General features: G+C 44.9%; 1 protein-coding gene across 4 annotated transcripts in view; it reads right to left on the bottom strand.

Moving 5' to 3' along the window:
* Positions 1–24273, bottom strand: part of SBK1 (SH3 domain binding kinase 1) — a 74393-nt gene that overhangs the window by 33958 nt on the left and 16162 nt on the right. For all 4 annotated transcript variants that reach the window (XM_078663041.1, XM_078663040.1, XM_078663038.1 and 1 more), the window contains one exon: positions 22468–22670. In XM_078663041.1, the coding sequence (XP_078519167.1) occupies positions 22468–22670 (203 nt within the window). The remainder of the gene's footprint in view (positions 1–22467; positions 22671–24273) is intronic.

Here is a 24273-nt window from a genome sequence, read left to right on the forward strand (position 1 = left end):
ACATCACTGATGACATCTCAAATGACATCACTGATGACATCATGACACACCAATACCAGTTACTACATACGCACTCACTGATTCCTACGTCTACACACACATTCACTCATTCACCCATACAATCACTCATACATACAGTCACTCATTATTACAACACTATCATATGCAATCATACACCTATGCAGACAGTCACACACTGCCACTCATCCATGGAGTTACTCACACACCAAGTCAGTCCTGTAAAGAATCAATCACACTTCCATTTCTTCATCTATACAGTTAAACACAGAACACCATACTTCAGTGACATCACTGATGACATCACTGATGACATCTCAAATGACATCACTGATGACATCTCAAATGACATCACTGATGACATCATGACACACCAATACCAGTTACTACATACGCACTCACTGATTCGTACGTCTACACACACATTCACTCATTCACCCATACAATTACTCATACATACAGTCAGTTATTATTAGAACACTATCATATGCACTCATACACCTAGTCAGTCCTGTGAAGAATCCATCACACTTCGATTTCCTCATCTATAGTTAAACACAGAACACCATACTTTTCACACATATACTAACACATACTTACTCTCTTATACAATCACTGATACAAGTACACATTGATATGCACAGAGTCACACACCTCCCAGCCAGCCACACACACACTCAGTCTTCCATACATCCACTCATTCTTCAATATGTAAAACGTATTTAAACTTTACAAAAACACACAGACACTAGATGATGTCATCAGTGATGTCATTTGAGATGTCATCAGTGATGTCATCAGTGATGTCACTGACCATGTCATGAATGATGTAATATGTGACATCATCAGCAGTGGATTGCGGGTGCGCGATATATAGTTAGTGCAACTAACTATATATGGAATTTCAATGGTTTTGTGTGAGTAAAATAAGGTTTTCTAAATGCTAATTCCTAACTATATATGGTCTATAACCTATGGTTTTTTCAGTGAATTTTCAAGGTTTTGTAAATGCTAATTCCTAACTATATATGGTCTATAACCTATGGTTTTTTCTGTGAATTTCATTGTTTTTTTAACAGCTAATATCTGTAGCTGTAAAATGTATTCTTTAGGTAGTGCTTTTCTTCATGAGGTCTGGTCGCTTCCATACACATACAGATGTTTCAAAGATGATCAAGAAGTTTATCTGAATGGAGAGGAATGCACTGAGACGCCAGATCATTCACTAATGTGTAGGCACATACAGTTACACGGTTCATGCAACAAACACCGACCAAATATGGCTTGCGTGTTGCAAGGCACGCCAGTTCCTGCTATCATCCCCACGTTCAAGTTGTTGGAAAATGGTAGTTATTTGATGCTCAATAATGAAGATTGTTCTGAGTTAATTAAAAGTATTCCTTTTATCGTAACAGTAAGTGAACGGGTTATTTGCTGCAGAAATGTTCTATTTCCTCCCACACATGAACATAGGGAGTTTTCAATCTGGCCACAAATACCAACCTTGGGACACGTTTCAACGGCATGGCAAGAATAAGAGCTCTTTTGTCTCAGAGAGAGGTGGCCTTGAGTTCGGCCCGTGAAACTTTCGTACTTCACATAGCGAACACCCGTACAGAGGTGCACACCCTTTTAAATTAAGATTTGCCTTTCAATTTCAGCAACATGTTTCCGACTATCTTTAACGCATCCTCCACAAAGTCCCTGGCGCACTTTTTTAAAGTTGTTACCAGTGGTCTCGTGACTTCATTTGAGAAAATCTTTGGAGTCATCCCTGCTTCCTTTCATTCCATTTTCTGCACTCTGGTTCGTGGATTGGCATTTTTACTTGCATTACCAGCGGACGCTCTTGTGCTTTTTTACATTTTTAAATATGGATGTCCCTCCTATGCAACCTCACACCCTGCAGCTGCTGACACTGTTCCGCAATCGCATGCTAGAATATTATGGCACAATGCCGTTGGCGATATTAAGCACGGCATATGGATTATCTTTTCGATTCTCCTACTTCACCTGTGTCCAGCCTGTATTTCACTGCCTGACCTGTGATTTCGATTGGGCCATTGATTTGTGTCTCTGCGGACCGGTTTCTCCTGACGTCGACTTTAATCAGCTGATGACTCCTATCATTACTCACGAGTTGGTTTGTCCTGGCGAAAGGATTATGGCTGTGGCATTGATGCATGGACTACTTGGTCCCTGGAATTTACTGGCGGCAGCACAGTCTTTCTTGGAACAGAGCTTTCTTGAAAACCCACCGAGCTGTCCTCTGATGGTGATAGAGGATCCGGTGCTGGGAGAGCACGTATGTTCTTTTCCGCTTTTAAATTGGATGGCTGAACTGTTTTCGGATGAAGACGGTGACTTCCTATTGGAGGCTGTTGCAGCTTATTTTGCATACACAGTTATGTCATAGACCTTTTTCATGTTTGATATGCTGAGTACTAGCATTTCATTGACAATTCATTGACTTATTTGTCAAGTTTTTATTATTTACCTTGCCTATTGGCTTAAGACTCGATAAAGTACTTGGCTGTTTTATTTTTCTTTAGCATTAAATTTTCCTAGTTTTTAATGCTTTACCTTGCGGACCGTCCACATATAAACTTGCAATCTGCTCTCATGAGATGGCACTTCTATTATCTTATTCAGTTCGTTTCCGGATCATGGGGAGGTGTCATCTAGGTCCTGGATATCTTTACACCGTGTTAAGTTAGCATGGGCTCATTACCGGTTTAAACGCCATTTTTCCTTTTTTGCAACTTCTGCACAAGACACTTAGTTGTTGCTTTAGCTTTCCACCTAGTAGTTCATCGTGGTTTACATGAGAATAATATGTTATTGGTCTACTATCTGCTTTACTTGTTAAACTATATCTGTACAGCGAGTGCTAAAGTTTCAAGAACAACACGATACAGAATTGTTATGAGGTCTGATCTTCACGACTTCATACTCATAACATAAGTGCAACTTCTGCCAATTCTGGGCATGAGGCGGGTTTTATATTGCTTTGCCGAACACACATACACAATAGTTGATGCGGTTCACATGAAGAGAGAGCTGGTGTATGCTGATGTGATTCCTTCAAATCTAAGACACTAAAGTATGGGCACGCCCTAAACCAACACAAAGAGACCTTCTTAGCAAATAATATAATATGTGTATTAGGGAGGGTGAGATATAAGCAGCCGCGGGCCGTGGAGGGAGTTACGATGGGGCAGGGAGGCGGGGAGGGGGAGAAGCAGGGTGGAGCCCTCTCTACCTTGCCCCTCCCCCTCCCCGCCTCCCTGCCCCACCGTAACTCCCTCCACGGCCCGCGGCTGCTTATAAGTGTTGCTAACTCTTATTCATTTACAGCATGTTAACATACTGTCACCATTCGCTTTTTATGTACTAGTAACTATGCTGGTAATTTTGCTACTGATAATATGTGTACTTGTATTCTCCACCCTGCTTCTCCCCCTCCCCGCCTCCTGCCTCACCGTAACTCCCTCCACGGCCCGCGGCTGCTTATAAGTGTTGCTAACTCTTATTCATTTACAGCATGTTAACATACTATCACCATTCACTTTTTATGTACTAGTAACTATGCTGGTAATTTTGCTACTGATAATATGTGTACTTTTATTATCTAAGGTACTACGCCTGAGAAGACGGCATTAGTAAATAAACATTTCAAATACACATCTGTTCTTCTTAACTCCATGTTCTGGTTTCTAAGAAATCTATAACGACCGACTGTTCATGAGTTCCACGTATCCTGAGGTACTATAAGTTCATATTCTGGATTGTCTAAACATTGAGAGTTTGTTATATCCAATGTGACACTGTACCTAGCTTGCTAAGGAGTTTTTGATTACTAACGTGAGTTTTGGGACACCCTAATTCGCCGAGGTTCCAATCCTCTGTCCACAGTTCTGTGTGAGAACAGAAACCCTGCGACAGGGGCACCCCCGACCCTTGCTGGAGCTTCATCACACTTGCGATACAACTCCAGCAATGCATTCGCCGAGGTTCCAATCCTCTGCCCACAGTTCTGTGTGAGAACAGAAACCCTGCGACAGGGGCACCCCCGACCCTTGCTGGAGCTTCATCACACTTGCGATACAACTCCAGCAATGCGCCACCTTTACGGCACAGATACATCACGCATCTGTGCTGTTTTTGCCCCATGATGCGCCGCATTGTAAATGCAGCACACCATAGGTGACGGAACAGCGGCACAGAATGACTAACACATCCCTGGTGATGCGCCAGTCATCATAAATGTATCCCTATGCTTCTTATCTTGTTAGAGATGAACCGCCATATGTATCATCAAAGTTTTTTGCATTTCCTAAATAGCGAACTTTAAGGAATAAATAGCGATTCTTTACCATTCCTAGTTTGCGATGAGCTATTTGCTAATTAGCCGAATGTAGCCCAATGAAGCCCAATGTAGCCCAATGTAGCCCAAAGATGGCCGCCAGACACACAAAAAAACAAATGTAGCCCAAATATCAGCCAGATGTAGCCCAACTATAGCCCAGTGACAGAATGACCAATCAGCTTCGCAAACCTCCGTTACGCGAAGCGGAGCGCTGTTACAGATATATATCTTTTTTTGAACGTTAATTTCTCAAAATCCACTGGAGCACATATATTGAGACCTAGCAAAGGCACATCGGGCTACCAGTCCCTAATATTTTGCCAAGTTTCGTGCAAATCCATTCAGCCGTTCGATTATTATTATTATTATTTTTTTTTGCCCCGCGGGGCCCTTTTAAAACCTCCACATCAAACCTAGGGGGTCAGCGAGGATCTACTATGCCCCCTTATAGTTATTTCCCCCTTTGTTTTGACCTCCTCTTGTCTCTCGATCCTACCGAGAGACAAGATGGCGGCCGCTACGGACTGTTTGGAATGTTGACAGACGCCGGAGAACCAATCAGCTTCGCTTCACAAAGCTCCGTTGCGCGACAAGTACGCGTCCTGGGCCGCTGCCCAGTCCGCTGTTACAGATATATATCTTTTTTTAAACGTTAATTTCTCAAAATCCACTGGAGCACATATATTGAGACCTACAAAAGGCACATCGGGCTACCAGTCCCTACAATTTTGCCAAGTTTCGTGCAAATCCATTCAGCCGTTCGGGCTAAAAGTGAGGCCAACCGCCCTATGGAAAACTCAATGTTAAAAACACGTTTTGGGACCCCCCTTTTTTCTCGGCCCCCCCTTGACGAACCCCCCCCAAATTTTCAAGGGATGCTCAGAAACAAAATGTGCCATTTTCCTGAAAATTTCAGCCAATTCCGTCCACAAACGCCAAAGTTATTAGACATAGAATTTTCAAAAAACCCATAGAGAAAAAATCCTAACTATATATACCTACTGGCGACCGCCAGTAGGTAATAGATATATATATATATATACTTGAAGATGAAGGATCACAAGAAAACAACAGTCAGCCAGGGCAAAAATCTGGATCCCAAAGGATACAATGAGTCACAAAGAAATAAAATATATAAGAAAGAAGTGACTCAAACAGATAGATTCACCAAAGAACAAAAATATATTTCCACTACAACGTTCAGCTTCCGCCTTCCTCAGGTAGTTTCAAGATGGTAAGCTCAGTGGCTGCACAGATGACACCTTATATATATATATATATATATATATATATATATATATATATATATATATATATATATCCCTGAAGTGGATGTCCAAAGCGGGCCCCACCGTTGCTGCTTGGGAGCGGGATATGGATGCATGGTCCAGGGCAGAGGAGAGGTCACTAATGAGGGAGGATGCTCATGGATTCGGGCGTTGCCCCTTGGCGGAACTCTGGACAGAGATGCTCCGTGCCTGGGACTCACGACGGGCTGCTGTGGTGAATGGATAGATAATGGACATACAAGTGGCGGACATGGTTGTGGCATCATCTCCTTGAGTGGTCTGTTTAGGATGGAGAAAGGAATGACTTGATGTAACAAACTATTTCCCCCTCACTACACTCCGTTCCCCGGCAAAAAGCTTTCTCTCATTGGTAATCCTCCTGTTAAGTAGCACTCTGTCGTCTGACTCCCCCCCCATGCCCACCAGGTGAGGTTGTGGTTTCATTTAATTTCTTGTTTTACTGACATTGATTGCATCTTTTACTATATTGACTTTACTAGACGTATATCTTCAGTCATGACTCCCTGAGGACCAGGATGTTAAAGACAGCTGAGCATGCGAGTGTAAGTGGCTGTAGGATCCCGAAGTGCGACAGATGCAAACAGGGCACGTCTATATGGAGCGCACTGTCATGGGTTGAAGGGATAGTTAAAGGTTGTAAGTACATTGATGATAAATCTTAACTGTATAATGCCTTCATGTGCTATTTGACCATCAGAATGCCGATGCTATATTTATGATGTAATGCTACTCTCGTGAACCTGTGCTTATTGTAAGGTCAAAAACCTGCTCCTGCTAAAACTTGCATTATTGAATTATCTTTCTTAAATGACAATAAAAACATGTTTAAAAAAATAACTACCAGTACAAATCCTTAGTTAATAAGCCCCAATGTGTCTCTTTTGCAGCTCAGCCCATTTGGGACCATACGTACACAGGTGTTTACATCTGCCAGTGAGGTTAGGTAAAGCAATTTTGGAATAACTACCCCTTCACTTAGGGGTGTCTTTTACCGACTACCCATGATTTTGTACTGGTTCAGGCTGTGAGCTGGAGTGGTGAACCGGCCTATAGCTTTGGGCATGTAGGTTGCACGTGGTTAGTGACTCGGTCCTGAATGGTTGTTGACAGGGCACCTGTGAGGGTAGAATGTAGGATTCTGGTATCACGAGTGAGCGATAGTTCCTGCGGTAGAACCCGCAGGGACCAGAGTAGGTGAGATGGTCTTGTCACGTGTTTCACGATGACTGACAGACTGGGGTATCTCAGGTCAGTACAATGAAACCTAACGCACTGGGTATGAAATGATGTAAAGGCATCAGGAATACGAATTCTTAGGCAATATAATCTTGATAAAGTAGATCTCTAGGAGACATGCTTTTTGAGTGGATTTTCCTTGGCAGGCATGGATGGTACCATTCATCTCAAGGACTGCAGAAAGGATAGGGCTGAAATACAGAAACAAAATATTGGTTAACTACCCCACCTATTTTGTTTCTGTATTTAAGCCCTATTCTTTGCTCATTCTAGTCTGTTTCCCTTTCTGTAGAAGCCTGACACTGTAGCCATCTGTCCAATAGGTAAGATGGTTTCCTTAGGATTTTTTAGCCTTCCGCATGCCCCAACTCTTCACCACTTGTTTCTTGTGCACTTCACGTTCATCTGGGAGGATGTTGTTTTTTTAAACTCGGAGTGCTGATCATGTGAAATTTTAATCGTTGCTGACATATGAGAATCAACAGGGAATGTATTTCCATTTGTTAGATAGGCAATTAAGGCACGAAAGCTCTGACGTTATGTCGGAAAAAGTCACGGAGGAGGTGTGCTATGACTTTCTTGTCCACACTCACTACTATGGTTTGCTGGGATGTCACGTCGAGTGAATTCTGCACTACAGTCACATTCCATGTAGTCTGCCACTACCTGTAATCATGTGATGCCAGTACAATTGTGTAACAGGTTGCTATTATACATCTTATAGCCCTGAAGAAGTCTTGGGATACACCCTGACGAAACACGTGTTGGCTGGGCACTTGAAAAAACAATAAAACCATACGGAGAGAAAACATCATTTCGTCCATTATGATTGTGATGCTCTTGTGATACATACAGTATTATACTGTCAATGTAAATTGCGTGTGCACAGGTCATCTGTATTACTGTTTCAAGGACTTTGGAGGTTTGGGGTTATCCTCTTACCTGTAGCACCGTTGACTACTTGTTTTGGTTTACACTTACGTTGCAATCAGAGGCGGCAATACTTGCCGCATCACTCACAACCCTTTGTTTGTATTTTAGATTTAGTAAGATAGCTAGAACAAATTCTGCATTGTCTTCTGATGTCACTGGAGTTAGACTTTGCACCTGCTGAAACTCATGGCAGAACAGGGCTATGGTACCCAGACAGGGAGATGGACTCGTCAAAAAGAGGGGCAGAGTTTCAGGGGTCAAAACCGACAGTCACCAAAGGTCTACTGACTCCTTGAAGCCTAACTCAGTGGTCATTAGAGACACGATCCAGCTAGAAGCTGTCCGGTACTGAGGGAAAGACGGTCTTGCAACCCAATGCTTTCGAAATGTTGATTAATAACAAAAGATACATTTGACCCAAGAATATGTTCCCTGGATGGATTGCTTTATTACTGCACTGGAAGACGATGAGCCTCCTGTATACGGTTTCTAAGCTCCTAATCTTAAATTGTGCCACTCCTTCCTCAGACTGCAAAGCAAATATGAAATACGGTCACTATCGGTCTGCATAAGTAAAGGGGATTTTTTTTAAAAAGACAGTGGGGTTTATTTACGAAGGTATTTTGTAGGTGGGGCCATAAGGACGATAAGCATTGCATCTGTTTAGTTGCTATTATAAAAGCCAGCAGGCGCTGTGCAAATGGCAAAGCGCTGCAAGAGCACCCACAAAACCCTTGATAAATGGTTCAGACATGTGATGGTTGTACAAAATGAGCAGGCTTCCACTGATGGTTGTTCCACATACAAGAGAAGCAATACCTGGTGAAGCCCAGGTTTTGCAAATTGCTAGTGGCACAAAATGCATGACCTCAACCAGGACAAAAAAATTAGCTAAGTGAGAACAGTAAGCCCATGGACCTCAGATGCACTGACTAGAGAAGAGAACATTCATCTTAGTATTAATTGAACAAATCAGTATTACTCATCTTATGATACCTTTCAGCTGTTTCTAGCACTGCTGGTCACGGTATTCTCTTACAGAGCATCAACATTGCCAGTGTTGAAGTAAGCAGATTTCTGGTTCAATTCCTTTCTCTCAAGAAGACCACTATTTACTAAAAGAGGGCAGATCCACACAATTCTGCAGTCTTGGCGCTCAGCATTTTCTTTTTAAATTATTTTTATTTAACAATCATACAAAATAAACACCAGTGACGCTGTACTTGTCGCACTTCAGGTATAAAGACAAAGAAACAAACAGCGTAGCCCTCGACAGGGATCAAATGGACAAACAACGTATCTGAGAAAACCGTGACACAGAAGTTTCACGGGACAGCAGTCCACCCTGGCATCCACGGCAGCAGTCAGATGTTCACACAGGCCACCCCTGTATCCATTCCAACCACTCCATATTTGTTACACTTATTTGGGCAGCCCCTATCCACGTACACCACTCTCTCTGCCAGAATGCACCAGTCCATAACTTTCTTCCAATCCTTCAAGCTTGGACGCACCACAACCCTCCACAAGCAGTCTATATTTCGCCGAATAGGACACTTTACTCCGCACGCATTTACAACACGTGCCATTACCCCGCGTTTTTTACTCCGCAAAAAGGTTTCCAACACAGGGCTTTACAACGCAAACCATTACAACACATTGTCCGATACAACACAAGTTACTATTCAAACGCCACTGGGGGGTTTTAATGGGGAACGCATTGTAATGGTTTACAATGTGAAGCCTTACGTAGTAAAAGTTTTTGCGAAGTAAAAAATGTAGGGTAATGACATGCCTTGTAACTCATGCGCTGTAAAGGATGTTTCCCTATTTAATTTGGCCACCATTAGTCCCAAGGTGACCCAAAGCCGTTCCATACGGGTAAGGTCCGATTCTTCCCACAAATTAAGTTGCCACCATTTGGCAGACAATGTCAAAGCACCTCCCCACCACCTCGCCGAGGCAAACGAGCACCCCCCCCTCCAATAGTTTGAAGCATGGGGCAGCTCCATACCATATGGAAAAAGGAACCCTACCGGCCTTAGTCTCTAGGGCACCCAGCATGGTCGGATTTGCCCATTTTAACCAGGGTAGTGCATGCTGAATCTAGAACGTATGGCCAACTCTCCAGGGGAGGCCCAAGGCCTCTTGCCATTCGTCATCTTCCAATTCGCGCAGATCATTCACCCAATGCACACAAAGCCTAATCAGGGGCATTATTAATCAATTTGTGATAGGTAAATGAGATGGCTTCTTGTGACATATATTCATCCAATGGGGGGCGCTAGAGGGCGCACAGCGGGTTGGTTGACTCGTTAGTCAGCTCCGCCGGACGGGTGCCTTGAAAGCGACAAAAACCCGTGTGCACCGCCGTGAAACCTCCGAAAATGCAACCGAGGAGGTGGGAAAGAAGTATCTGCAAAATGGTGTGGAAATAACGGGAGAAAGGTCGACAATAGCGTACTTATACTAACAAAACGGCTCCGGGGAGAGAGAGACATCAAGATGGCGGACGCGAGCACTCTGAGCATCTGGACATCGAGCCCATCGGAGGCGTAAGGGTGCGTTTAGTGACACACTGCCGACTGCTCCAAGGTGTTGGGACAACTCGAGAATGACACACGAGCACACCGTTAGCCCAGGAACGCCAAGAAGACGGTGATTTGGCGTGCGTTCCAGCGAAGGCAAGATGGCGGCTGCAGTGGAACGCATAATTGCAAGCGTTCGCGGAGCCCGATACTGAGCCTACGAGTGACCAAGAAACGGCGACCATCACCTGTGGGCAGGTATAAACGGCACAAAAGTGGAGGCAGGAGGTAATTGAGGACAGACTGCGGGCACTAAGTCGCCCCCGACTACACCGGCAGGCAACACACATAGTAAGGCTGTGATACCCTGAGTGCGGGGGAGGGGCGGCAGTTGAAGATAATAGTAGTGTCAGGAAACACAGCAGTAAGGACGCTATGCACAACCACAAAGACCACGTGGCACACTTTAGAGTAAAAACGGTCGGAACGGAGGGTCAGAGTGTCCAATTCTGAAGGTGCTACAGCTGTGACAACTGCCGAGCTAACCCTTCGCCCGCTCAGTAAAACAGAGGGGGTAAGCATACAGAGAAGATTCCAGTTACACAACGTCCTACACGCCAGGTGACCTACCAGGAAGACTCGAGCACACAAGGGTCTAACAAGTGAATATACCGCCGAAAGGACGACTCGCTCAACTGGTGTGCAACAGATGAATAACGCAGGGCCTAATAGGTCGACTACACTGAGAAACCGTCAACCACAGGCAACAAACGATTTCACCAGTGTCAACACAGAAAAAACACGACGAAACGCCCCACCTCGTTCCTGCGCCATGGGTAAACCAGAGAAACAACAGTCGAAACTGCAATTCGAGGCGAAAAAGCAACAAAGCGGCGCCACCAGACTGTCGGACACAGAGGGTGACGGCGAATCCGGGGAGGGGTCAGGCATGGAGAAGGTCCTTCGAGCTATCCAACAAAGCCTTCACGACATGAACAACAAGTTAGATACTGTGGTGCTGCGGGTAGACAACATGGCCGCCAAACTTGATAAGCACGGCGAGAGGTTGGTGGAGGCGGAACAACGCATATCAAGAGTAGAGGATGACACAGCCCACACTTCAAAGGTATGTGGAGGACTGGAAAAGACAGTGGAGATGCTACGCGCAAAGGTGGAAGACCAAGAAGCCAGGTCCAGGCGCAACAACGTACGGATAGCGGGCTTGCCGGAGTCCACCAACACGGGGAAAATGGAGGATTACATAGAGAAACTGCTGAAGGAATTGTTCGGAGCGGATAGTTTATCGTCAGTCTTTCTCGTGGAAAGAGCGCACCGCTCTCTAGCGCCTGTTCCTTAACCGGGAGCACAGCCCCGTGTGATAATAGCCCGCATGTTAAACTACAGAGATAGAGACACTGTCCTAAGACTGGCAAGAGAGAAGGGAGACATCAATCATCAGGGCAACGCCCTGCAATTCTATCCGGATCACACCATGGCGGTTCAAATGGCTAGGAAAGAATTCGCCCCGATAAAGAAGAAATTGCGGGACCTAGGCGCTGAATATGCGATGCTATATCCAGCAAGACTTAGGGTCATCGCGGCGGGTAAGCCCACCGTTCTGCTCACAGTACAAGCAGCGCATGAATTTGTTAAAAAACTGGGTAAACGACAAAAAACGCAGGAGCGGGAGAACCAAGGAAGCGACGATGAATAACTACAAGAAGGCGACAACATGAGACACTGGAATAAGTGACATACTGCTTCCACCTGACCAACCTCAGCAGCAACGGATTATACGAGAACCACTAACTCCTACAGCGACAAGAGGAAGGCAATGAGTGAGACAGGGTGTGGGAATTACAAGGACTATGGTCAATGGAAAGCAGTGAGCAGGCTTGTCAAATGTTCAGCTACCACCCAAACGCTTGGAACAGTGAGTAACTGAATCGATCCTCACAGGTAACGGAGGGATAGGGGGAGGAATTGAGCGAGAAGACGCCCAAGACTGCGACCACTGGGATACAAACTGTGTAAAATGCACGGAACGACTCCATAACTGGTAGTACACACAAAGAGGTTGCGGAGGGAGGCGGGGAATGTTACCACGGGTTAAACAAGCAAAAGTTTCAAGATTGACATAGGCACCTGTCCACGTCCACCATGTGGATGGAGAAGTGTGCACCTGGCGACACCCCCAAGCGGGTGCGCCCCTGTTACAGTTCTACTGTCTATTTAGTTGTATTACAGGGATGGCTTTGGCAAAGTTTGGGCGCTGAAGTGGGTGGGGGGAGAGAGGGGAAAATGAGAGTTGTTAGACAGTTGTCACTGTGTCTAAGAAGCATTGCGACCTCCGTAACTATCAGGGAAAATGATTGGCAAGATACGCCACATTCCGGAACCGAGCGTTACCAAATATCTACACCCATAGGGTTTTATATCTCACAACACCAGGATGCCTTCCAATCGCACTAACATGACACCACCTGCCACACTTAAATGCATGACATGGAACGTTCGGGGACTGGGGAATCCGAAGAAGATACGACAGATTTTTGCCTACTTGGATAGATTGCATGTAGACATTGTGTTCTTGCAAGAGACGCACCAGGCTGCTAACACAGATGGCACGGTAGGGGCAAGATGGGCGCAGTCGATCTCCAGTTCGAACTATTCCACATATTCTCGTGGTGTCAGCATTCTCATACGTAAGGGGGTGCACTTTGAGATTTCGACAATACATCGGGATGCAGAGGGAAGGAGCGTAATTGTGGTTGGGATGGTGAGACGACGACGATTAGCGTTGGTAAACACATATGGCCCCAACATAGACGACCCAGGGTTCTACACAAAACTATGGCAGGAAATAGCACAACTCCAGGTCGAGCACGTATTGTGGGGTGGAGACTTCAACGTAGCGCTACAAGACGAATTGGACAGATCACACAACACATTAGAACCACATAAACGTGCGAGACTGAAGCTTACAGACGCAATTACTGACTTACAGATGACGGATATATGGAGAATGCGGAACCCGGGGGTGATGGCCGCAACACATATCACTGCAGCGCACAATAGTTGGTCCAGATTAGATTATTGGTTGGGCACGCGCGAAGTAATGGCATGGACAGTCGGGATCAGTCACTTACCTAGAACATTATCAGACCATAGTCCTGTGCTCTTGGAGCTGCTGATACCACACTACACACCTCCGCCCTTCACATGGAGATTTAATGCGGGTGCTCTGAAAGACCCATTATACACGGACACACTGCATAAAGCAATTGTGGAATACTTTGAAATAAACTGCCCAACTTCTGATGATCCATGTCTCATATGGGAAGCATTCAAGGCCACAATACGGGGGGTGTGCATTAGCACCACATCGGGAATTTTGAGGGACATACGACAACAACTGACATCGCGAGAAAAAGCTATACGAACGCTTGAACAGGAATACGTGCAAACGAGGGATATAACATTATTAGCACGCATCAAAACATTATTGCAGGAACACCAACAATTCGCGACAGATGAACTAAACTACATCGCCAAACGCACAACAGCGAGAGCATATGGAGAAGGGGGGAGGCCGGGCAAAACACTAGCGGAGAAAATATGCCAGGGTAGACCACAACACCATATAACAGAGATTAAGACACGAGAGGGAGCACTCATTAGAGACGTAAATGGGATTCTGGAAGAATTCATGTCCACGTATGGTACTCTATATGAAGCGAGACCCACTCCAACACAGGCAGACATGCTAACATATATGGCAGACGTAGAAATTGCATGGCTGTCAGATGCTCACAGGGATTATTTAGCCCGCCCTGTTACAGTGGAGGATGTTCTGGACACAATAAAACTTGTGCCAAACAACAAGGCACCGGGGCCGGACGGCTACACAGCAGAATTTTACAAAACTTTTGCTGATACGCTGGCGCCACATTTGGTCAGGCTATATGGGGCAGCACACGAAGCACAAACACTACCGACCTCTATGAGGGAGGCAATGCTAATAGCCTTGCTCAAACCGGGAAAGGAAGAGGCGCACTGCGACTCATACCGCCCCTTGTCCCTAATAAACGTTGATACGAAAATAATAGCGAGTCTACTGGCCGCGAGACTTAAGCCACTAATGCCATTACTGATCAGGCCGGACCAGTCAGGTTTTATACCGGACAGATCCACTGCGCACAACACTAGGACACTGTTTGCTCTGGCACACTATCTGGCGCCTAATATCAAAGCTGTAGCGGTGTTGTTAGACGCGGCTAAAGCGTTCGACACGATAGCCTGGCCTTTTCTGCATGCGGTATTGATAAGGATGGGTTTCCCAACCATTTTCACACAATGGATAGTAATGCTGTATACGAACCTATCGGCCCGTATTCGGGTAAACAGATACGTTTCAGAGCCGATTGCCATATGTCGGGGAACGAGACAAGGCTGCCCATTATCTCCCATGCTATTCGCGTTAGTGTTGGAGCCACTGCCTTGTTTAATTAGACAACACCATCACGCTTCTGCAATTCAACTCCCGACCCGTCCGATTCACATTTCCCTATATGCAGACGACATAGTAGTATATGTAAAAAACCCTGAACAACACCTCAACCCATTAATACGCGAATACATTAAATTCGGACAACAGTCTGGACTACAAATAAACTGGTCAAAGTCCCTAGTCTTAGCTATGACGGACGGCACTGCCCCGATTCCACTGGATTACCCGCTAGAGTGGCAAGAAGAACCCACTAAATATCTAGGGGTGTGGTTCCACAGGGATCCAGAACTAGTAATAAGAACTAATTACGGCAGAATGATATCATCTCTAGATGATAAAATTAAACGTTGGAATAGGCTGCCATTGTCGTTAGCAGATAGAGCTGCAATAGTGAAGATGGTAATTTTGCCCAAACTTCTGTACCTATTTACAAACATCCCCATTAGGCCTCCAACAGATGTATTCCGAAATATTACCAGAATGATTTTGAGTCTACTCTGGGCAGGTAAGCATGCTAGAATAAAATTACAGACGATGACACTGCCGTACGAAAAGGGAGGTTTTAAGGTCCCAAATATGTATTTGTATTACCTCTGCGCCCAAGCACAATTTGCACATCACTGGTTTCATGAAATACCATTTCTGTCTCATGTGGCAGTGGAATCGGGTGATGCTGACCCGATACCTCTGGTTAACATACTGACACACAGGCGGCCTAGAATACATGATCGGGACATCAATCCAGTGAACACCACGATTGAGGCTTGGAGACTGATGGGTAGGGCTTCCGGAAGGTTGCCGATGTACGCGCCGAAACTTCCACTGGCAAATCACCCAGCTCTTTCGGTCACACAGGAACAGGTGGGGATGGATCTCTTGCGGCATGCAGGCATTGACACATTGGGGGACCTGTACGAGGACGGGGTTTTCCGAACACTAAACAGCCTACACTACATAAGCCACCCGACGTTATTATTCAGCTTCACATATTACAGATTGCAGAGAGCGGTCAGGGATCATTTTCCTATGTTCCCGGAGGAGCCTAAAATACTAGACACATTACAATTGCTTCTTGCGGCCCCGGCAGCCACACACCTGGTATCCAGACTTTACACGAGTTTACAGAGAGACGTGGGGGGCAACACTGAAAATATGAGAAATAAATGGAATGCGCAACTGAATGATGCATTATCTGAGAAAGATTGGGAGATAACGTGCTCTCTCACCGGTATGCTGACACCCAACGGGAACCTCAGGATTATACACTTTAAATACATACACCAGGTGTACTATACACCTGAGAGGCTCCACAGATATGGGTTACGGGAAGACTCGAATTGTGTGCGATGCAGGAAGGAACACGCGGATTTCCTACATCTAGCCTGGCACTGCCCCTTAGTTGGAGAGTACTGGGAGAAGGTGGTGCGGGAGGTTGGTAAGATGCTTGGGGAGACACTGGACTGCACGATTCTGGTCTGTCTATTGAGCCTAGTACCGCAGCTCAGAGCGAAAAAGAGAAAGTTTTGCGTGATTGCTCTATTAATGGCTAAGAGAAGGGTGGCAATGCATTGGAATGTAAAACAGGGACCAAGAGTGAAAGACTGGCTAACAGATTTGACTTACTGTCGGGATACACTGGCAACTTACGGGGAGGAATTGCCGACTGGATCTCGTCCCACGGACTTCTGGATGTATCTAAAGGATTATCTGCAGGTGCAGGCATCGGCAGGAACTGAATGATATTAATGGTGCAATTTGTGATCTTATTGTTTGAGAGTCTGTGGATGTATTGGAGACGTTGGTATACGGAGAGGAGAATGCTGTGACACAGGGACTATACTTGTAGGGGTTACTTGGTTTAGTTAAGGTCCTTAAAGTTCTGAATAAGGATAAGAAAAAGCAAAATGTAAGTGTAAATATATGCTATGTGAAACGAGATGCACTGTGTAAACATTTGAACATGTCTGCTGCTAATGCGCCGCCGGTCCAGGGGATGTCGGCTAAATGGCTGTGTACACCTCAAAGCGCTCAGCTCCTACTGGGATAGTGAAAGGCCGGCCCGCTGAGGTTGTAGGCATAACACCTGTAACTATACTGGCTATATGTGCAATAAACGACTTACACAATTAAAAAAATAAATTAAAAAAAACATATATTCATCCAATAATATATCCCCAAGCAGAAAGGACTCTGGAAGGTCCATCCCTCTAGGGATCGCTCTCCGCAGTTCACTTCTAACTGGCAAATATCGGAAGAGTTCAGTGGGAGCCAACTGGTATTCTTTCTGAAGTTCAGGAAAAGAATGTACGTACCCACCCTTCCACAAATCTCCAACCTTTGATATCCCTATCCAACCCCATTTGTCAAACCCACCACATGTGGCCAGGGTACCTAACTGAAACTGTCCCACGAGAGGGGGAGGGGAGGGGGGGGGGGCTTGTGCAATTTTATCACCCATCCTAAGCTATGAAGTGCAGTGTGCCAGAGGGCTATTTTGCAGCAGTGGGGCTAAGAATAGGTGCAGCTCTTGGGCCTCGGCAAAGGGCTCTGAACTGGCCACCTGGCCTATGTTATCCTTGTCTGTTTTAAATGCTGGATATTCCCTTGGTAGATGAACCAAATAATTTATCGGCATTAGTTGTGCCGCCCAGTAGTACTTTTGGATGGCCGGAAGGCGATATCCCGTTCAAACCAGCTCCAAGTCAGATTTTAGAGGGCAATACGTGGGGGCCCCGTCGCACAGGAGACTGCGTATCTCACAGTCAATGATCCGGAAGCAGGACACGCGTACCAGGTGGGGTGAGTTAAGGAGCACATAGAAAAAGCGGGGCAGGGTCATCATTTTGAAGAGGGCCGCCCTCCCAAAAAGAGACAGTGGCAAGGCGCTCTAATGTCGGACATGTAATCTCAGTGGTGATCATAATTTTCATCCACAATAGATAAGATCTGTGTAACCCACCATTGCAATGCCCTCATGGAAGCCTTCACATTCTTCCAGTAACATGTGAATGATAGTCAACTCATCCTGTAACTGTTCGGAAGCTGTCACGTGAATTCCAGTAGATAACATAATATTGTGGAAAGGTGTATACAAGAAAACTGTATCAGACTAAACATGTACAAATTCAATTCTTACTCCCCAGTCAAGGCACAGTCTCCATGGTTATTCACCAGAATATGCGTCCTTCATATTTAAGGCCACTCAAATGTCTTAGTCATCTGAACAGAACGTTGTCAATAGATGGCCAGTTTAATTGAACGCCCAGTCAAACAACAGATCTCCATATCATTTTATATAAATTCAACCTTTTCTGTCATAGCAATTCCTGGCTAAAACTGTCCTTGTTGAGCAATTCAAACTGGTCTTTTGCAATTCCCTTCATAGAAGAGCTACAAATGAACTAATAACTCCACGCCAAGGTGCAGTGTTTGTTTTACTACTACAGACAGATTTTTTTTTCAAACTTCACACCCCAATCAAAAGATGATTTGTGGTCATATGCCATCTTATCCTTTCATCCAAATTGCAAAATATATTCTAGGCATCTATCTTCACCATTCCAATAGAAACACACTCAGAGCCTAATTATAAGTATGGAGGTCCGATGACTGCCAGACTCATGGCGGTGTGGCTGTGGCAGTTCAGCCACCACTGCACCGGCGATCTGACCGCCCTATTACGAGTTGGACTGTCGGAACCTTATTGGACCACTGGCTCCACCAGGGAACCGCTTCTTCCTGGTGGTGGTGCAAGGCCATTGTAAGATGCAGGTGGTGACGCTGCAGCACTGCCATACATATTACAAGTTTCAGGACCACCAGCGTTTTCATAGACCGGCTGGCATTGCTGAAATGGAGGGGGCCCTACAGTGACCCCTGTGCCCCGTCAGCCTAGGGATGCATGCAGGGGGGCACTACATGTGCTCTCTTGTATGCATGCACCCTAGTTCCTGCATGGCATGGACCTTTAAGTCCATGCCGTACAGGAACCTGTGTGGTGTTCCAAATGCAATGCTTTTTTCGAAGGCATCGCCACCTCTGAAAGAGGCACCGATGCGGGAACCCCCATGCCGTCCGCTTACCAGGCCACGAAATTTCTTGTAATCTGGTGGGCAGGCGCAGCGACTTTTGGCGGAGGGAGGGCCTGGCGGTGGCAGGCTACCCGGCCCTGCACCACCAAAAGTCATAATCGGGGCCTTATTATTTCTAGGACCAACAAGAAGACAGCTGGTGAGAACCCATCACACATGTGGGACCCAAAAAATGGAGCTCTTTATTACACTACCTCAAAAACATCAGCAACCTCAAACTTTCAAAACAATCATTGAAAGCTGGCTGCAGCACCTAGGTGAATAGCCATACCTATGCCCTCACCTCAGTCTGCCTTCTCATCCTGGTTCACAGATTCCTAATGGTTTAGGCCCTACCCATTTAGGAGGCCATATTCTCGATCTGGTATGCTCTAATTTTGATATCACTATGACTCATCCTGAGCCAGTAACCTGGTCGGACCACAAGCTTATCAGATTCTCTTGGCCTCTGATAACTGCCGCTATGATCCACCCCCAAACTGCCCATACACAGAAGATTAATCTTAACACCCTCTCTGAGGGTCTTGCTGCTTCTCGCCCTTCGCTACCTTCTGATATCGAGGCCGCAGCCAACGCATTTAACTCATGGGTGGAATGCGCTACTGCTGCATCAATTAATAGTAGTCGGGTCTGTAGACTCCGTTCTACCCCCTCCAAACCCTGGTTTTCCCCTGCCCTCCGAGACCTTAAATCAAACTGTAAAAAGCTGGAGAGGCTGTGGAGACAAGCCTATCTTCCCGAGGCAAAAAAGGATCTGCGGGTTGCACAAAAAAAGTATTATGCAGCCATCAGATCGGCTAAACGCAGCTATTTTGCAGGACGCATTAATAAAGCAAACAACAACAGTAGGGAAATCTTTACGATCGTAAAAAGTTTTGTGTCCCCCTGTGCATCACAACCTTTGTTGCCTGCTTCGAAGGAATGGTGCGAAGAACTATCTGAGTTTTTCATTGAAAAAATCGCTAAAATTCAGGAGGACCTACAAAATGTTTGCAATGGCCCCACACCACCTCTAACCACTCTGCGTCCCTTAATGCCCACACGTACTGAGCAATTGGTTACGTTTACTCCCCAATTAAAATCTGACATCACTTCTATTGTGGCTGCTCTAAAATCAGGATCCCCCTCTGACCCCTGCCCGGCTAGAGTATTTGCGGGATTAGCGGAAACATTGGGAAATGAGGTTACTCAGCTGATCAACCTTTCGCTCCTTACAGCTACGGTCCCTGCATGCTGGAAGCAAGCCAAATTGCTCCCATTGCTTAAAAAAAATGGATTAGATCCGGCCACGCCGTCTAATTACCGGCCTATATCTTTGCTCCCAGCTCTTGCAAAGATTTGTGAAAAGACTGTCTTTAAGCAGCTGGATAAATTCGTTGAGTCAACTGAGGCCCTACATCCAGCTCAATCCGGATTCCGGGCCTCCTATAGCACCGAGACGGCCTTGGTCGAAATCTCAGAAGCTATTTGGGAGTGCCTTGACGGAGGTGGCAGAGCGGCTCTGATTTTATTGGACCTCTCTGCTGCCTTCGATACGGTGCCTCACTCCCTATTACTCGCCAGATTAGCAGATATTGGTGTCACTGGTCCAGCATTTGACTGGCTGACTTCTTATTTGAATAATCGTACTCAACAGATCTGGCTGCCCCCATTTGCTTCCACCCCTAAACAACTTCTCACAGGTGTTCCCCAGGGGTCCATTTTAAGTCCCTTGCTTTTTAATATCTACCTCACTCCGCTGATTTATCTCGCTGAACAACTAGGGGCAAAAATTATGGCGTATGCCGACGATACGCAGCTTTTGTTCACCTGGCCTAAAGATAATTTAGATACGTCGAATGCCCAACTCTGTCTGTCCTCTGTTTTTCAATGGCTGGCACACGCACAATTAAAATGCAACGAGAGTAAATCCGAGGTTCTGCTGTACGGCTCTTTTCCTGAGGATTTTAGTGAGCGTCTTTGGCCTGCTGATCTCCCCCCCCCCAAAAGCCACTTCTGGCCCAGTGAAAAACTTGGGAGTCTGGTTTGGCAAGAACCTTAAGTTCGAGGACCATATAAAGAAACTCACGGGGGTTTGTTTTGCCACCCTAAAAACCCTACGTAGGTTCTTCCCTCTTCTACCACAAGAAGCAAAAGAGACAATCATCCGTGCCTTAATTCTCTCTAGACTAGACTACTCGAACGGACTGTTCTGTGGATTGCCGGCATACCTGATTCACCGCCTTCAGGTCATTCAGAACGCCGCCGCCAGACTCCTGTTTAATGCACCTAGGCGCTCCAGCGCCCGTCCCCTGCTTTGTGCTCTCCACTGGCTCCCGATCGCCCACAGGATTTTGTTCAAAATTCTAGTGCTGGCCTTCCGAGCCATCTATCAAACTGGCCCTGTCTATCTGAGAAAAAGGTTCTGTTTGTATGTACCTAACCGCCCTCTACGATCGGCCAACTTGTGCCAGATGTCTGTCCCCAAATTTAAATATTGCAGACTTGGCGGCCAATCAATCTCGGTAAAAGCAGCAAAATCCTGGAATGCCCTTCCCTTCCACTTAAAAACTGCACCGTCTCTTAATATTTTTAAGAAAGGACTGAAAACTCACCTTTTTAATATTAAAGTCTAATCCTTTCTGCTATGTTTCTTAATATTTGTCCTTTCCCAGTCTGTTCCGCCTCTACCGCGCCAGGATACTATTTTTTAGTAATAGAGCGCGTTATAAAAGCCTTTAATAATAATAATAATAATAATAATAATAATAATAAAGCACTTTATAAAAGCACAGATGATTAAATATTTTTAATAAAAAATTACGGATAGAGTAAAAATATGTTCCTCTACTGTTCCTCAACAACAGGCAGTAGTAAAATACCACCTTCCAATAGGAAGCAATTTGACGCAACATAGTAACCTTTTTTTCCTGTAGTCACTAATAGTGGGTAGAAAGTAACAATTGCCTTAAAGCAGTGACCACCCGCCACCATAATAAAACCACACTCAAATGAGAACTTTTTAGACCCTATATAATTGCGTACCTTTTTAACTAGTGAAGATTAGAAAGCAGGCAAAGAATAAATCCTTTTTCAAGACTTAGGGCCTGATTTAGAATTGGGGAGATGGGATACTCTGTCTCAAGCATGAAGTACATCCTATTAGCCATATTACAAGTGCCATAGCATATAGTGTACTTGTAATACGGCAGACGGGATATCGGTTGCATTTTTGACAGACTATGCTATTTGCCAAATTTTAGATCAGGCCCTTAATTCTCACTTCATAACTGAACTAATATTAGAACACATGTATTACCAATCAATCAAGACTAATGGATATGGGGTCTTGCTCACGGAAAACAATATAAGAGGACTTAAAATGTCTGGCTGTGCCCACAACGCTAGTATGAAGAAACATATTTCCAACAGTGGACATGTGAAAATAACAGAGGAAAGTAATAAGGCAATGGCAGCCAGCTTCTCACATTACCTGTGCCTTTGTGGGATACAAGGTCCACCTTCCCATAGGTGCCTTTCCCAAGCTCCCGGATCAGGTCATAATGCTTGTAGATGTCGGCACCAGACAGGGTGCGGATAGCCAGAGACTGCATGTCCTCGGTGATGAGGGGCACTCCACAACAGGCCAGCTTCCTGGTTGGCTCCTGCTCCATGGAGCCCACGTTCATCTTGGCACTGTAAAGAGAAGATGACATAGAGTGACGCTGGATGAGTAATGACTTGTTCTGCAGACTTACAGCAGCCTCACAGAATCATTCAGACACATACACAGTCACCAAATGAGCCAGCAAAAAATGACAGCAATCAATTATCCAAGTGAAAACACCCACAACGCTCAGAAACAAGAATAGCAAGCATATGCTTGAGAACCAATTGTTCATTGCAGGTGTTGACTCATTGCCTCTAAGTGAATGTAGTCTGTAGAACCTTCAAGAATAAAACTACATTCAGCGGAATTTGATGTTCATGCATGCTGAGGAAATTTCCCTCTTTTATATCAGTATAAATCATGGTACACAATTCAGTATCATGACATGTTATAAAACTGCTGCTTATATGAATATTTATAGTATAGTGATGCAGAAGTAAAACATTCTGATCCAAATGTGGATGAAAACTAGACCTCCACGCCCCCTTCCTTGCGAACACCGCTAGGAACCAAATCAAGATCTTGAAATGCTTTAATCCTGACCCAACATTGAAAGGAAAATAGTGTCCAGCTTCAAAATGAAGCTACGACCAAGAAAATTCTAATAACTCCAATTGCCAAAAATAAATGAGTGGCCTAACTTCACTTGCTCAGACCTTCCCAGGGAATGACCATAGCCTATTGATAGCTGATAAGATCCCCAGACACTATTGTAAATTATCTTTAGCTATATTTGTTAGATGAGCAGAAAATCAGATTTTGGTATACCACAGGACTCACAAATTTCCCCATCTATAGTCACACACACAGAGGGATTTCACATTACATTCCAAACAGCATGGGTTATTTCAAAGTTTTGCAATTCTAAGCCCAAGTACTGAGTACATGTGTTACAGACTCGACTCTTAACAAAACGTCTTTGCAACATAAAATAAAATTTGACTTCTTTGGTATCTTACATCTCCTAAACTACGTTTGTCCATTCTCCAGTTTCACCACATTTGGTTTTCCTCTCCACTACTTTACAATGTTTGATTTAGAATCCTCTTTTTTCACCATATTAGTTTTCTGCACAATTATCCAGTTACGATCATCTAGCTCAATAAATGTAATTCCTTTTCCTCTTAATATACCTCTCTATGTACAATCTTTGTTTCCCTTGCATTTGGTCTGTAGTTCTTCTGTCCACCCACATAGGTCCACTGTTAACAAACCATGGAGTCATCAACTTAGAATTTGCAACCTTCTCTCTTTGGACACAAAAAGATACATTTCAGTGTTGAAATGTGACTTATTTCGATATTCCCACAAGAAATCTTTGAAATTATTCTTGTATGACGTCACATTTGCTACAGACAACTACTTTTAATGACAAATCTAATTACCCTTTCCACTAGATGCCTATAGTCTGTGTAGGGCACTCCTATTTCCTGTTTTTCCATAAAATCACATATTTGTCTTGAGGTGAATTGCAACACGTTGTCTGCCAAAATCCCTTCAGAAGAGCCCTCATCTTTAAAATCTTAAGCAATAAACCCATTTACTCCTTCCATTGTCACACTACTTGGGTTTTCAAGGTAATCCTTTAGAATGATAACTAGGCAAACAAATTATATATTTATTTTGTTT

This window comes from Lissotriton helveticus, chromosome 10, assembly GCF_964261635.1.
Source record: "Lissotriton helveticus chromosome 10, aLisHel1.1, whole genome shotgun sequence".
NCBI lineage: Eukaryota > Metazoa > Chordata > Amphibia > Caudata > Salamandridae > Lissotriton > Lissotriton helveticus.